Source organism: Stegostoma tigrinum, chromosome 21 (assembly GCF_030684315.1).
Source record: "Stegostoma tigrinum isolate sSteTig4 chromosome 21, sSteTig4.hap1, whole genome shotgun sequence".
Lineage (NCBI taxonomy): Eukaryota > Metazoa > Chordata > Chondrichthyes > Orectolobiformes > Stegostomatidae > Stegostoma > Stegostoma tigrinum.
The window spans coordinates 47,614,230-47,631,318 of record NC_081374.1 but is presented as its reverse complement, the minus strand read 5'-3'; the positions used below and the strand labels follow the sequence as shown (position 1 = coordinate 47,631,318).

Here is a 17,089-nt window from a genome sequence, read left to right as displayed (position 1 = left end):
TTGCTAATATTTTCCAATGCAAGAAAAGACAACATAAAATAGTCGGCAGTGGAATAATCTAAATAGGCCTGTCACTCCCCCAGGGCTCTCTTCAGTCTGCAGGATGCAAATTAACCCCTCTCAGCATAGCCGGCTGCAGTGATGCAGCACTTAACCTTTTAAATGTTATTCCAACTTCTTGTCATCCAATTACTGCAGTATTGTCTCAATCTGAAGTTATTCTTCAGTGAATTTACTAGATTTGGTACTTTTCTTATGCATTGTTCTCATGCTTCAGTTTTCATTTTAATTTTAGTAATTAATAGTTCAAATTTAGAAAATGAGATAAATACAATTACAGCAAAACTTGGAACCTATTACACTTTAAAGTTTGAAACAAAACCAGAAATTGCTAGAGAAAATCAGATCCTTGGATAGAAAGCAAAGTTCACGTTCAAGTCCAGTGATCCTTCTTTAGAACTGATACTGAAAGACAGTTAGCCAGACAATGTAGATTAGAGAGTGGTTAGGACTGCTATCTCACAGCGTCAGGGACCTGGGTTCAAGTCCAGCCCTGAGTGACTGTCTGCGTGAAGTTTGCGCGTTCTCCTATGTCCATGCGGGTTTCCGCTCTGTGTGGGTTTCCTCCCACAGTCCAAAGATGTGCGGGTGAGCTGACCTGGCCATGCTAAATTGCCCTGCAGTGTCCAGCAAAGTACAGGCTAGGCGGGTGAACCATGGTTATTCTAGAGGTTATGGGGTTTATAGTCTAGGTGGGATACACTTTAGTGGATCATTGTTGACTTGATGGGCTGAATGGTCTCTATCTGCACTGTTCGGATTCTATGATTCTAAAACAAAGGGATTGATGACAATCAGCCACAGAAGGAGAAAGTCCGACAATGGGGACAATGAGGTGGTGAAGATGAGGTGGCTGAGCTGAAAAGCAGCCCATGTCATGACAGGTCCTGGATGTGCGGGTGGGTAAAGGACATGAGACAAAATGCTCATGTTTTAAAATGATTGAACTCAATAGTGTGTTCTGAAGAGTGCAGGGTCCACAAGTGGAAATAAAATGCTGTCCTTCCAGCTTGCACTGAGTCTTGCTGGAACACTACAGTAGGCCTGTAACAAAGGTAAGTTCCCTTAATAGGTTAACAAGTGGAAAAGTTAAAGCCACAAAACAGACAGCCTGCCAGCATGTGTGGAGCAAGAAACACAGTTAAAGCTTCAAATCTGGTATGACTCTTCTTCAGAACTAAAGTTCTTAAGGTTCTGAAACAGTATCATACCAGTCTGAAGTGTTAACCTGTTTCTCTCCCCACAGACACTGCCAGAGTTTCTCCAGTATTCTTTTTGTTTGTTTCAGATTTCCAGCATCTGCAGTATTTTGCTTTTAACTTAAAACAGCCAACTGGTTTATTTAGCTAATGAATGGGAGACATGCTGTCTGTAATCTTTGCACATAGATAAGCTGCAGAGCTGGGCTGAGAGGTGGCAAATGGAGTTTAATGCAGACAAGTGTGAGGTGATGCACTTTGGTAGGAGTAACCAGAAGGCAAAGTACTGGGCTAATGGTAAGATTCTTGGTAGTGTAGATGAGCAGAGAGATCTCGGTGTCCACGTACACAGATCCTTGAAAGTTGCCACCCAGGTTGACAGGGCTGTTAAGAAGGCATACAATGTTTTAGCTTTTATTAATAGAGGGATCGCGTTCCGGAACCAAGAGGTTATGGTGAAGCCGTACAAAACTCTGGTGTAGCCGCAGTTGGAGTATTGTGTACAGTTCTGGTCACTGCATTATAAGAAGTATGTGGAAGCTTTGGAAAGGGTGCAGAGGAGATTTACTAGGATGTTACCTGGTATGGAGGGAAGGTCTTACAAGGAAAGGCTGAGGGACTTGAGGCTGTTTTCATTAGAGAGAAGAAGGTTGAGAGGTGACTTAATTGAAACATATAAAATAATCAGAGGGTTAGATAGGGTGGATAGGTAGAACCTTTTTCCTAGGATGGTGACGGCGAGCACGAGGGGGCACAGCTTTAAATTGAGGGGTGAAAGATATAGGACAGATGTCAGAGGTAGTTTCTTTACTCAGAAAGTAGTAAGCTAATGGAACGCTTTGCCTGCAATGGTAGTAGATTCGCCAACTTTAGGTACATTTAAGTTGTCACTGGACAAGCATATGGACGTACATGGAGATGGGCTTCAGATCGGTATGACAGGTCGGCACAACATTGAGGGCCGAAGGGCCTATACTGTGCTGTAATGTTCTATGTTCTATAATGGAATCCTGAGACCACTGAGGACACACCGGACATAGTCATCACACTGTTCATTCATGTTCAATTTGAATTGTATCAAGGAAAAACAACAAAAATGGAATCTTGTTGGTAATTTAGTCTTTTAGGGTTCATTCAGTAAATTAATTTTTCACTGGGTGCAATTCTCCATGGAGGTCATACCTGCAGTTACTAACACAACAATCATAGTAACCCTGAGAAATCTTGTTCACACACAAGACAAGAACTAGAAACAGCACAAGGCTACGCAGCCCTTTGAACATTGCTCTGTTCATTACTAAGATCATGGTTGACCCAAGTGCCTTAACTTCACTTTCTTGTCTGTCCTCCATAACCCTTGACTCATTTGTCAATCAAAAACTTGTTCAACGCATCCCTTAAGATATTCAATGACATTACTTTCACAGTCTCCGTAGAAGAGAATTCCACAGACCAAAAAGTATGGGGCGTGGGGGGGTTGGTTGGGATTCTTCATCTCAGTCCTCAGTCTTAAGCAGTGGAAGCCCAGCTTTTTAAACCGAGCTCCCTAGATCTCGACTGTCAAACCCCACATAACCTTATGTGTCAATAAGATCTTCTCTCATTCTGCTAAATTCCAACCAGTATAGGCTGATCCTGTTCAACATTTCTTTCTAAAATAATCCTCTCTCGAAGGAATCAGTTCAATGATATTCTCTGAACTGTTTCTATTGCAATTAAAAAGACCAAACATTGCACAGTGTGGCTTCATAAAGGCTCTACACAACCACAGCAATACCCCCCTAATTTTACATGCAATTCCGATACAATCAAGGTCAACATTCCATTTCTATTCAGAATCTCTTACTGTACCTGTCTTGTGGTTCATGTACCATGATAACTATATCCCTCCGTTCCTAATTGTTTGGCAAATCCTGTCCCTTTAAAATAACAAGCTAAGCTATCATTCTTTCTGTCAAATGGGCAAGTGCGTATATTCAAACTAAAACTACAGTTGATTTTTTTTTCTCAATTCTTGTAACAGATTCAAATAGACTGTTTATGTCCTCTTGACAATTTATTTACCTACCTAGCTTCATCTTCAGTAAATGTAGCAAACACACATTCTGTGCCTTCATGCAATCACTGATGGATAGCTGAAGCCTCAACACTGATTCCTAAGGCACTCCACTAGTTGTTTTGCCAATAAAAATGGCTAATTTATTCCTATTCCCTTCCTCTCACTAACTAACCAATTCTGCCTCACCAGTGACTGACCTGGCCCAGTCCTGACCCCTTCCCAGTCACTGACCCCATTGCTCAGGCTCTGACCCGATCCCCCAGGCCTTGGCCCCCTCCTTAACTTCTGGCCTTTATGTCACCAACCCCCACGCCAATATCTGACCCCATCCCTGAACTCCAAGGCCCTGACCCCCTCCCCAAATCCTGACTCACACAGTTACTGACACTTTAGTTCCTGATACACTCCCTCATCCCTGAACACATTCCGTTCAGCTGCAGTTCCAAACCCTATTCCCAGTCCATGACCTCTCCCTAGTCCCTGACATCTTCCCCAGTCCCTGACCGCATTCCCAGACCATGACCTCCTCCATAATCCGTAACTCCCCAGTTCCTGACTCCTCAGTCCCTTACATCACTCACCGCTCTGACAATGTTTCCAGACCTTGACACTCGTCCCAGTTCCTGACCCCAACCCTTGTTTTGATATTCCTGGTCCCTGAGCCCACCCCACCAATCACTGATCTCATTCCCATTACTTGACCACCTCCCAAGTCCCTGACATCATTCACCAGTCCTGGATCCCTCCACAATCATTGACTCAATTCCCATTAGCTGAATCCCTGCCCAGTTCCTAACATGCTTCCCAGTCTCTGATCCCTTACCCGCTCCATGACCTCCGACCAAAACCTGATCCCCTCCCTAGCTCTGAGTCCATCTGCCTCCCTAAACCATAACACCCCTGTTCCTGACTCCTTAGTCCCTGACATCATTCACCAGTCTCCGACACCATCCTCAGTTCCTGACCCCCTCCCCAGACCCTGACTCGCACCCCGGTCTCCAACCCCTTACCCAGTCGCTGGCTCGCACCCCAGTCTCCGACCCCTTACCCAATCCCTGACCCACTACCGCAGCCTGACAACTTAACCAGTCCCTGCCAACATTCCCTGACCTCTTTCTCAGTCTCTGACTCCTCAGACATTGAACATGTTCCCTGACCCAGACTGCCTCATTTCCCAATCATTGACCCTCTCCCCAGTCCCTGACACCATTCCCAATCACTGACCCTCTCCCCAGCCCCTGACACCATTCCCAATCACTGACCCTCTCCCCAGTCCCTGACACCATTCCCAATCACTGACCTTCTCCCCAGTCCCTGACACCATTCCCAATCACTGACCCTCTCCCCAGTCCCTGACACCATTCCCAATCACTGACCCTCTCCCCAGTTCCTGACACCATTCCCAATCACTGACCCTCTCCCCAGTCCCTGACACCATTCCCAATCACTGACCCTCTCCCCAGTCCCTGACCCTCTCCCCAGACCCTGACACCATTCCCAATCACTGACCCTCTCCCCAGTCCCTGACACCATTCCCAATCACTGACCCTCTCCCCAGTCCCTGACACCATTCCCAATCACTGACCTTCTCCCCAGTCCCTGACACCATTCCCAATCACTGACCCTCTCCCCAGTCCCTGACACTATTCCCAATCACTGACCCTCTCCCCAGTTCCTGACACCATTCCCAATCACTGACCCTCTCCCCAGTCCCTGACACCATTCCCAATCACTGAACTTCTCCCCAGTCCCTGACACCATTCCCAATCACTGACCCTCTCCCCAGTCCCTGACACCATTCCCAATCACTGACCCTCTCCCCAGTCCCTGACACCATTCCCAATCACTGACCCTCTCCCCAGTTCCTGACACCATTCCCAATCACTGACCTTCTCCCCAGTCCCTGACACCATTCCCAATCACTGACCCTCTCCCCAGTCCCTGACACCATTCCCAATCACTGACCCTCTCCCCAGTCCCTGACACCATTCCCAATCACTGACCCTCTCCCCAGTTCCTGACACCATTCCCAATCACTGACCCTCTCCCCAGTCCCTGACACCATTCCCAATCACTGACGTTCTCTCCAGTCCCTGGCCCTCTCCAAAGTCCCTGACACCATTCCCAATCACTGACCCTCTCCCCAGTCCCTGACACCATTCCCAATCACTGACCTTCTCCCCAGTTCCTGACACCATTCCCAATCACTGACCCTCTCCCCAGTCCCTGACACCATTCCCAATCACTGACCTTCTCCCCAGTCCCTGACACCATTCCCAATCACTGACCCTCTCCCCAGTCCCTGACACCATTCCCAATCACTGACCTTCTCCCCAGTCCCTGACACCATTCCCAGTCACTGACCCTCTCCCCAGTCCCTGACACCATTCCCAATCACTGACCCTCTCCCCAGTTCCTGACACCATTCCCAATCACTGACCCTCTCCCCAGTCCCTGACACCATTCCCAATCACTGACCCTCTCCCCAGTCCCTGACACCATTCCCAATCACTGACCTTCTCCCCAGTCCCTGACACCATTCCCAATCACTGACCCTCTCCCCAGTCCCTGACACCATTCCCAATCACTGACCCTCTCCCCAGTCCCTGACACCATTCCCAGTCACTGACCCTCTCCCCAGTCCCTGACACCATTCCCAATCACTGACCTTCTCCCCAGTCCCTGACACCATTCCCAATCACTGACCTTCTCCCCAGTCCCTGACACCATTCCCAATCACTGACCTTCTCCCCAGTCCCTGACACCATTCCCAATCACTGACCCTCTCCCCAGTCCCTGACACCATTCCCAATCACTGACCCTCTCCCCAGTTCCTGACACCATTCCCAATCACTGACCCTCTCCCCAGTCCCTGACACCATTCCCAATCACTGACCCTCTCCCCAGTCCCTGACCCTCTCCCCAGACCCTGACACCATTCCCAATCACTGACCCTCTCCCCAGTCCCTGACACCATTCCCAATCACTGACCCTCTCCCCAGTCCCTGACACCATTCCCAATCACTGACCCTCTCCCCAGTCCCTGACACTATTCCCAATCACTGACCCTCTCCCCAGTTCCTGACACCATTCCCAATCACTGACCCTCTCCCCAGTCCCTGACACCATTCCCAATCACTGACCTTCTCCCCAGTCCCTGACACCATTCCCAATCACTGACCCTCTCCCCAGTCCCTGACACCATTCCCAATCACTGACCTTCTCCCCAGTCCCTGACACCATTCCCAATCACTGACCCTCTCCCCAGTTCCTGACACCATTCCCAATCACTGACCTTCTCCCCAGTCCCTGACACCATTCCCAATCACTGACCCTCTCCCCAGTCCCTGACACCATTCCCAATCACTGACCCTCTCCCCAGTCCCTGACACCATTCCCAATCACTGACCCTCTCCCCAGTTCCTGACACCATTCCCAATCACTGACCCTCTCCCCAGTCCCTGACACCATTACCAATCACTGACGTTCTCTCCAGTCCCTGGCCCTCTCCCCAGTCCCTGACACCATTCCCAATCACTGACCTTCTCCCCAGTCCCTGACACCATTCCCAATCACTGACCCTCTCCCCAGTCCCTGACACTATTCCCAATCACTGACCCTCTCCCCAGTTCCTGACACCATTCCCAATCACTGACCCTCTCCCCAGTCCCTGACACCATTCCCAATCACTGACCTTCTCCCCAGTCCCTGACACCATTCCCAGTCACTGACCCTCTCCCCAGTTCCTGACACCATTCCCAATCACTGACCCTCTCCCCAGTCCCTGACACCATTCCCAATCACTGACCCTCTCCCCAGTCCCTGACACCATTCCCAATCACTGACCCTCTCCCCAGTCCCTGACACCATTCCCAATCACTGACCCTCTCCCCAGTCCCTGACACCATTCCCAATCACTGACCCTCTCCCCAGTCCCTGACACCATTCCCAGTCCCTGACCCTCTCCCCAGTCCCCCCCCCCCCCCACACCAATCCCCGATCATGCTCCCCCCCCCAACACTGTCAGTATAAGTCACGTATCTTGGTTTGGTTTGGTTCTTTGTTGGGGGGGTGAGGCACCCTGGGTACTGTCCGTGCCTCTGGCCCAGAAGTCCCGGCTTGAAAGAGACTCTGCCCCCAGCGGGGCGTCCTGACCTTTAGCGCGTCAGTTCCGGGTCGACCCACAAGTGTTTCCGGGCCCGTGGTGGCAGTGTCCAAGGAAACGTCGAAACCGGAGTCAGGCCTGGGTCCGGGCGAGGGGAGAGAGAGAGAGAGAGAGAGAGAGAGAGCGGTGCCGGGAGAGGGGAGACGGCCCGAGGGGGTGTGGGGCAGGCAGGGGAAGCCCTGACTCGAGGCCCGGGGGAAGGCCGGTTCGGGCCGGGCTCTGACGGACCGAGCACGGGCTCCATGAACACAGAGCGGCGCCCGGCGCGGCGGACTGATGCGGCGGAGGTGCACCCGGGGCCGGCCATGAACCGCCCGCTGCCCGCCGCCCACCGGCCCAGCCGCGGGAGCGCAGGGGTGGGCAGCAGCCGGAGCCCCGGCCCTGGCTCGGGCCTGGGCCTGGGCCTGGGCCTGGGCCTGAACTCGCTGCTCCAGCAGCCCCTGAGCCGGCAGCAGCTGAAGCGCCTGGAGGAGCACCGGTACCGGAGCGCCGGCTCCTCGCTCCTGGAGCCCCTCATGCAGACCTGGTGGGAGTGGCTGGTCCGCCGCCTCCCGCTCTGGGTGGCTCCCAATCTCATCACCATTACCGGCCTGGCTCTCAATGTCTGCACTACACTCATCCTCATGGTGTACTGCCCTACTGCCACTGAACAGGTAAACCTACTGAGTATGTGCGAGAGACCATACAATGTACAGAATATGCTGCTGCCTGACTGCTGAGCAAGATGTGAACTTGGAAACATGTAGCTTACGCTGCATTGGCTGACAGCTACCGAACAGGTAGACCAATGTAGTGGACAGTCTGCTGCCTAATGACCAGGATAGTAGATGTGAATGTTTGAATTTTATGAACTGGCTGTGAGAAACATAGAATTAGAGGAGAGGCTTTACCCCCTGGAGCTCCATCAGACCATGGCTGATGCGTATTCCTGTCATCGACCTGTTGTGGTAGAGTATCTCTTCTGCAGTTTTGATCAGCATAAATGTGACAAGATTTAAAAATGAACTGCAGATGTTGTCTGAAACACGCATGCTATAGAAACTCAGGTTTGGCAGCATCTGTAGGGAGAGAAACACAGTGAACAGTTCAAAGTCCAGTGACCCTTCATTAGAACCAAAAATACCCAGGAAAGGGTGGCAGTTACATTGATAATGCGGTTGCAGAGTGAAGAGTGTAGAGTACGTGGAGCGCAAAAAAAAGGCAAATATGGATTGCTGATGGCATACTGAAGGAGAGGTAATTGCTAGGAGGGTGTTGATGAGCAGTGTAAATGGGTGAAAATTGGTTGGTTGTGCTGGGCCTGGCCCATACATGACAGAACCCAGTAGTTTCGGAAAAGTCAATGAACAGGGAAGAGGGTGTTTGTTTGGAGGGGCACACTGGGTACTATACGTGCCTCTGGCCCAGGAGGTCTGGCTTTATGTCAGTAGGGTTAGGGTTGTAGGTGGTTGGGGGACAATATGGTATGAAGCTATGGGAAAGGAGGGGAGATTCCCAGTGAAATGACATTAGTTGGAAATAGTCTTTAATCTGCACTTGAGCTGTTCATTGAGAACTGGCAACGTTACATCGGTCATCTTAGATTATCTGCTCCCCTAACCCATTCAGTGGGTTGGGGCACAACAGCCTGATGTTCCATGGCAGGATCATGGACCAAAGTGAGATAGGAGTGACAGCCAGTGCTCAGTCTTCACAGCTGAAGGTTAGAATGCCAGATAACAGCAGCACCCTTGCTGGCAGCTTTGGTTACAATATCAGGGTTGGATCTAACAGCACAGAGTTCAGTAACTTTGGAGGGACAGAGGTTAGAATGGATCACAGGTGCAAAGAATGTTAAAATCACTGATGTAACGTTGACAGTTCTTGATGAACAGGTTGAGCAGAGATAAGAGACAATCTCCAGCTATTTCCATTCTGATGAGAGTTCACTGGACTTGAAAGTTTAGCTGTGTTTCCCTGTGTACAGATGCTGCCGGACATGCTGAGTTTTTCCGCCATTTTCTGGTTGTTTAAATATGATAGTGTGATCAACATTTCGTGAAGGGAGTATTTCTGAACAACTTTTCTCAATCGCCTAACTCTGATTTGGTAATCATCCAGAAACTGCTGTCATCTGGTCGTTATTACAATGTTGTTTGTGGGACCTTGCTGTGTACATATCAACTCTTAGCTTTTTTTCCGTAAAACCTGTGAGTCGACTTTAGAATTTGCTTTAGTGACTGTAAATTATTTTGAGATACCTAGAAGTGACGAAAAGTGGTGTATGACTATAATTAATCCTGTGTTGTATTCCTCCTGAATCTAATATTATCCTTCTGCAGTCAACTTCAGTTATTGTCTAACCGGGATGCTTTAAAGCTGTACCAAAGCTGCTCCCTCTGTTAAAACTATCTCAGTTCTTCTTGAAACATACTCAACACTTGCCTTTTTGTTTCTTGTCTTCTAGTCTTCTGAACATCCTTTCAAATTCCTGTTACTAACTTTACGTCCTTTCACTTTGGGTTCAAAGGGTTTGAATTATTACAGTGCAGAAGGTGGCCATTTGGCGCATCAGGCCTGCACTAGTTCTTCAAATGAGCACCATGGCTTAGTGCCAATCTTCTGCCTTTGCTCTATAAGTGAATTTTAATTTGGGTGTACATGGATCCCTTGATTCCATTTAATAATATTTCAATCTATCATCTTGTTTCAAAATATATATGGCATAAAATATTGCTTGCCAGTGACAAAACACACACGTGTGGATATATGCTAAATAATGTGTAATAAATGGCATGGCATTGTTAATATCTCCACTTAAAATCCTGCTATTGAACAGTTTACTAGAGAACAGTGTTACGTATTAAGATCAGGTGGAACTAGTGTATGTACTATAACATACCATAGTGTATATTAATACCCCTCTTGTGTTACTGAATAGAATGATAAATTCTAAATGGCTAACTCCTACTAAACCGTTTGATAAAATATAAAATACACTAAAGTACCGAGCTGTTGTCATTAAATAGTTTTGCTTGTATTACCTAAGTGGTTTTGTGTAGTGATTGTAATGAGCTCAGCCAGGTTGGACTGATGGAATTACTTCCTGAATTGGGGCCGTTAATGTAGTCCAGTCAGGGAACCCTGTTCGATAGGAGTGTCAGAGGTTCTGTTCGCTTTGAGAGCTGGCGCTGGGTCAAGTATTATGCACGTGTAAACAAAGGGCGACTTAGTGATGGGATACTGTCATCTGTAGAGTTTTTTTCACCACGTTCATCATCAAACTCTTAATACCATATCTCTATCGAAAACATATTCCACCATCTGCAGTGATGGGATTTAGACTTGGGACCCCAGAACTTCAACAAAATTTTTGGATTATTAGTCCAGTGGTAATACCACTTGACCATCCCCTGTCTTTTGTTAGGCCTCAGCTGGCATATTATGTACAGTTGTGGGCCATATTAGAGGGAATGAACACATTGGAGCTAGTGCAGCAATGATATGCAAAGTTGGCTCCAGGAATGAGAAACTTTAGCTGTGAGAATGGACTGAGGAGGCTAGGACTGTCGTTGAGAAAAAGGAGGCTGACAGAAGATTCCCAAAACCAGCTCAGTTCCCCCCCCCCCCCCGCATCCCAAAACCAGCCCAGCCTGTCCCCACCTCCGTAACCTGTTCTTCCTCTCACCTATCCCTTCCTCCCACCTCAAGCCGCACCTCCGTTTCCTACCTACTAACCTCATCCCGCCTCCTTGACCTGTCCGTCTTCCCTGGACTGACCTATCCCCTCCCTACCTCCCCACCTATACTCCCCTCTCCACCTATCATCTTTTCTCTCCATCTTCGGTCCGCCTCCCCCTCTCTCCCTATTTATTCCAGAATCCTCTCCCCATCCCCCTCTCTGATTAAGGGTCTAAGCCCGAAACGTCAGCTTTTGTGCTCCTGAGATTCTGCTTGGCCTCCTGTGTTCGTCCAGCTTCACACTTTGTTATCTTTGACAGGAGATTTGATTGAGTTTTCAAAATCATGAGTAGGCTGGATGGTGTGGATAGGGAAAAGCTGCTCCCATTCATAAAATGAACAAGAATGCAAGAACGTAGATTTAATGTGCAGTGCAAATGAAGTAAGGGTGATGACAAAAAAAAACTTACAGCAGGTAGTTCAGGAATGGAATGCACTGCCTGTAAATGTGATGTAGAAGGTTCAGTTGAGGCATTCAAGAGAGCATTGGATTATTGTAGCGATAGAAATGGTGTGTGAGGGTACATGACTTGCACAGATGGATTTATTTCCTTTGCTATTTTTGTAGTCTTCCGGTATCTGCCACCACTGACGTCAAAACGGCTTGGGAAGATTGTTTTAGAGCCTCTGTTTATTTCCCTCAGTATATGGCTTATCCGCACTAAGTGATTTCTCTATTGAATATGGCAAACCGTTTAACCACATCTATTTTTTAACAGAATTTAGTTGTCTTTCTATCTGTAATATTGACTTCGTCTGCTCCTCGACCAAGGACAATGAAGAGAACTCAATTAGGGTCTCTGCCTCCACAAAGTTTGCCATTTAGATTTGTAATCAGCCCAACTTTTCCTTTGACTACATTTTGGAAACGGGTTTGTAAGAGATTTCTGGTTTCCCTACAAATTTTACCCTTCGCTACATATATGGAACTCTCTCCCAACAACATTGAGGGTCTACCTACAACACATTGATTGCATCAGTCGAAGAAGGCAGCTCACCACTACCTTCTCGAGGGCAACTAGGTTAGGTAATAAGTGCTGACCCAGCCAGCAGTGCATATTTCCCATGTGTGAATAAAACGCATTATTCAGAACAGTTAGAGAGAACACCCATGATTAACAATGCCAGCAGTGTACCACTTTGCTATCATAAGTTTTAATGTACATGATGCACTACCCGTTAACCTGTACAGTAGTCTGGTAGTGCAGACATTACCATAAAGGTTAGCCATCTTTGTTCAATATATCTGTGCAGAATTTCTTCAGGACAGTGTCCTAGGCCAACCATCTTCTCCTTCATAATCTTCCGTCCTTCATAAAGTGAGAAGTGGGGATGTTCACTGTACACTATTCAACACTATTCACCAATCCTCAGATACTGAAGCAGTCCATGTTTAAATGCAACAAGATCTGGGTAATATGCAGGCTTGGGCTGAAAATTGTCAAATAACAAAAATAGATCATTTAAAAACAATGGCACCTCACAAATGGCAGACGATGTCCATCTCCGATAAGAGACAGTCTGTCACTCCTTGACCTTCAGTGGTATTATCATCACTGAAGCACCCCCCCCACCAACCCCGTCAACATCTGGGGTTACCATTGATCAGAAATTTAATCGTATAAACTATATAAATACGGTAGCTACAAGAACAGATCGGAGACTAGGAATACTGTCAAGTGACTCACCACCTGACTCCCCAAAGCCTATTCACCACCTACAAGGCTCAAGTCAGGAGTATGATGGAATACTCCTCACCTGCCTGGATGAGTGCAGCTCCAACAACACTCAGAAGATGCTTGACACTATCGAGTACAAAACAGCCCTCTTGATTGGCGTCACATCTACCAGCAAACATTCACTCCTTCCACCACTGGTGCACTGCAGAGATTCACCGAAAAGCCCTTGATGGCATATTCAAAACCCATGACTACTTCGACTTAGAAAGACAAGGGCAGGAGAAGCATGGGGACACCACCACTTGTAAGTTCCCCTCCAAGCTACACATCATCCTGACTTTAAACTATACGTCCGTTCCTTCACTGTCACTGTGGCAAAATCCTGGACCTCCCTCTCGCACAATATTGTGGATTTATCGATAGCAAGTGGATTGCAGCAGTTCAAGAAGGCAACTCACTATCACCTTCTCGAGAACAACTAGATACTGGCAATAAATGTTGGCTGAGCCAGCAATGCCCATGTTTCATAAGTAAATAATAAAAAGTGTCTTAGGTCACTTCCCTGCTCTAATACCCTGATTAATAAAGCCAAAGATACTGCATGCTATGCTTCTCTCCCCACACGCCCCGCCAACTTCCATGATCTGTGCATATATGCACCCAGGTCTGCTCCTGTGCTCTGTTTAGAATTGTACTTTTTAGTTTGTACTGTCTATCAATGTTCTTCCAATCAAAGTGTATCACTGTTTACATCTCTGCGTTAAACATCATCTGCCACCTTACCTGCCCATTCTACCAACTTGTCACCATCCGTTTGGAGTTTCACGCAGTTGACCTCGTGGTTTGCAACGCTTCCAAGTTTCATTTGCAGACTTTTGAAATTGTCCTTTTTGCACACCTTTAATATGTGTCAGGAAAGGCAAATGCCCCCATACCTGGTTCCTGGGGAACTCCACTAAACCTCCCTGAAGCTCAAAAAATATCCGCTGACTGTTTCTCCGTTTCCTATCACTCAGCCACTTTTTCCATATATGTTGCTTCTGTCCCTTTTGTACCATGATGTGTAATACTCAGAAGTCCACACAGTGTGCACTGTCAAGTTAATAGATTTTTATCTTCTACCTATTGCATGAACAATAGTTCATGGTTCATAGCAAGGATATATCCCAGTGAGGAATATGGACCCAGATAAACTGACAATTATTAACAGAGATTTCAGGATAGTGTCTAATTGAAAGAAAAGACACACTTCATGGCACAAATTAATGGTAACCAGAGAATTGGAAAAGCTTTAAATTCCAACAAATGATGACCAAAAACACAGAAAGAGAGAAAATTAACTGTGTAAACTATCAAGTCATTTAAAAAATGGACAGCGAGAACTATAAAAATATAAAAGGCAGGGACGGAGGTGCCAAACTGTGACCAAAAGGCCCTTGGAGCATGAGGATGGAAAATAACAATAGGGAACCAGTAATGGGCAGAAGGATTAATAAATATTTTGTCGTTTTTCATCATAGAGCATGTTAACAGAATTTTAAAAATACTGAAGAATCAAAAAGCTAAAGTGTAGGGGAGGAAATAATTCTAATAGTATTACTAGGAAAAAAAAGCACTGGGGAAACTAATGGGGCTAAAGACCGATACATCACCTGGACCTGGGTTGAGTTTAAACGAAATGGCTGCGAAAATAAAAGATGCATTGGTTTTCCAAGAACTTTAAATGTGAAAATTTCTCAAGGGTTGTAAAGCTGCCAATGTAACACCTTTTTATTAAAAAATGAGACACAAAAATCATGTAATCACGGGCCAGTTAACTCAAATTCGACATTTTCCCAATGTCTGATGTTATGAAGGATGTAAAGTATACGTAATGGAACGAAGCAGAGTCTGCATGGCTTTGTGAGGGGGTGTCATGTCGGACAAATTTATTGCAGTTCTTTGAGATAGAGGAACAGGATTTCCGAAAGACAGTCCAAGTTACCGCCCATAAGGCTACTTAATAAGAAAGAACAGTGTTAAGTGTAGTGTTAGCTTGGATAGAGGATTGGCTAACCAATTAAGACAGAGTTGGGATAAAGACAGCATTTTAAGGAAGATAGTTTGTAATGTGTGGAATGTCACAGGGATCATTGCTGGGGCTACAACTTATTACAATATATGTTGATGACTTGGATTATGGAAGTCAGCCTACTATTGCCAAGTCTGCAGATGATGCAAAAGTAGCTGAGAAGACAAGCGGTGTGGATGATGCAGAGTCTGTAGAAGAATGCACAGGTTAAATGACAGGGCAAAAAACTTAGCACATGTGAAGTTATGCACTTTGTCAGGAAGAATCGGGGAACTGATTATTATTTAAATTGGGACAAATTTGGGGTATTCGTGCATCAATCTCAAAAAAGCTAGCACCCAAATTCAGCAGCTAATAAGCAAGGCAAATGGACTGTTAGCTTTTATTTCAAAGGAATAGAGTATAAAGGTAGGATGGTTTTGCTGAAACTAGACAAGGCACTAGTATATCACAGCTGAGTACAGTAAACAGTTTGGCCACCTAATCTGAGGGAGTCAAGATTAGATTCTAGGTGTGGAGGGATTTTCTTACAGGGTGAGACTGAGTGGGTTGGGCTTGGAGTTTAAAAGAATGAGGGGGGATAGTATTGAAACATAGTGCTCTTAAGGGGCTTGAAAGGGAAGATGAATTTTTTAAAAAGCTGTGATTAGAAACAGAGTAATTATCAGTGGATTTGCTTTAGCTGGAGCAAAATTGGTAACGATGTTACCCAAGGGTTGGTATTAGGATTTTTGCTTTTTGTAGGAAGAACATTGAAAAATAATATAATTTGGGGGGGTACAGTTCTAAAAGGGTTTCAAGAGCGCAGAGACCTCGGTGTATATGTACACAGGTCATTAAAAGTTATGAGAGAGAGAGAGAGCAGTAAGTAAAGAATGCAGTATCCTTAGCTTTATGAATAGGGACATAGAATACAAGAGCAGAACATTTTTATAAAAAAATTTAGATCTCAATTGAAGTATTGCGTACAGTTATGGGTGCCACATTATAGGAAGGATGTGAACATGTTGGAGAGAGTACAGAAGTGGTTAACAAGAAAAGTTCTAGAAATGAGAAACTTCAGCTATGAAGATAAATTGAAAAAGTTGAGACTGTTTTCCTTGGAGAGGAGAAATTTTCAGAATTACAAACAGACTGAATAAAGTAGGTAGGGAGAAACTGTTCCTGCTCGTAAAAGGAACAAAAGGGCATAGATTTTTAAGTAATGTGCTAAAGAAAGGGTGAAATGAGTAAGATTTTTCCCTCACTGTGAGTAGATAGAATGTGGAATGCACTGCCTGGAAATATGGTCTGGGCAAGTTCCGTTGTGACATTCAAGAAGGCATAGGATGATTATTTGTTTAGAAATAGTGTGCGAGAGTGTGGGGAAAAATCAGGAGGTTGGCTGTAGGTAAAGACGCTTGTTTAAGAGCTGTTGGAGCCATGCTGAGCCAAATGGCCTCCTTCTGTTCCTAACACTTTTCATTGTGAGAGATATTGAGAGGTTGTTTCCTCTTGTGGGAGAGTCTAAGTAAGTAATCTCAGTGGAATATTTTGAAAGTAGTCAATCTGTGGAATTCTTTACTGCTGAGGGCAGATGAGACTGTGTCGTCAAGTGTTTTCAAAGCTGAGAGACAGATCTTTGATTATTCAGGTGATTTTAGGATTACGAGAAAAGGGAAAAGAAAGTGAAAATAACAGTGTGGAGCTGGAGGAACACAGCAGGCCAGGTAGCATCAGAGGAGCAGGAAAGTTGACATTTTGAGCCGGGACCCTGGAGTTAGGACTAACAGATCAGCCATGGTCTCATTAAATGGCAAGGCATATGCAATGGGACAAGTGGCATATGTCTGCCCTTATGTCAAATGTTGTTCAAAGAGGGTCAGTCTTACCTTGCTTCGTGAATTGTGTCCTTTTGACCATTTTTGGGCCAAAATCTCAAATGAAGTCTGAACCCGGTAGTCTGAGCAGAATCCAAACTGAACATCAGTGAGTAGGTTGTTGGGAGAGCAAGTGCTGGTTAATAGCATTGTCCAAACCAGTTTTCACCATTTTGCTGAGATAATAGAGAGTAGACTAGGGCAGTAATTGGCTGGATTTGATTTGTCTGCTTCATGTGGATAGGACACCCTTCCCTATTGTCATCTTGATGCCAAC

At 46.2% G+C, this 17,089-nt stretch overlaps 1 protein-coding gene across 2 annotated transcripts in view; it reads left to right on the top strand.

Moving 5' to 3' along the window:
- Positions 1-7,576: 7,576 nt before the first annotated feature.
- The window catches only part of LOC125462781 (choline/ethanolaminephosphotransferase 1-like), a 33,770-nt gene continuing 24,257 nt past the window's right edge, over positions 7,577-17,089 (top strand). For both annotated transcript variants that reach the window (XM_048553136.2, XM_048553137.2), the window contains exon 1: positions 7,577-8,136. In XM_048553136.2, coding sequence (XP_048409093.2) covers positions 7,726-8,136 — 411 coding nt within the window. In that variant the 5' untranslated portion in view covers positions 7,577-7,725. The remainder of the gene's footprint in view (positions 8,137-17,089) is intronic.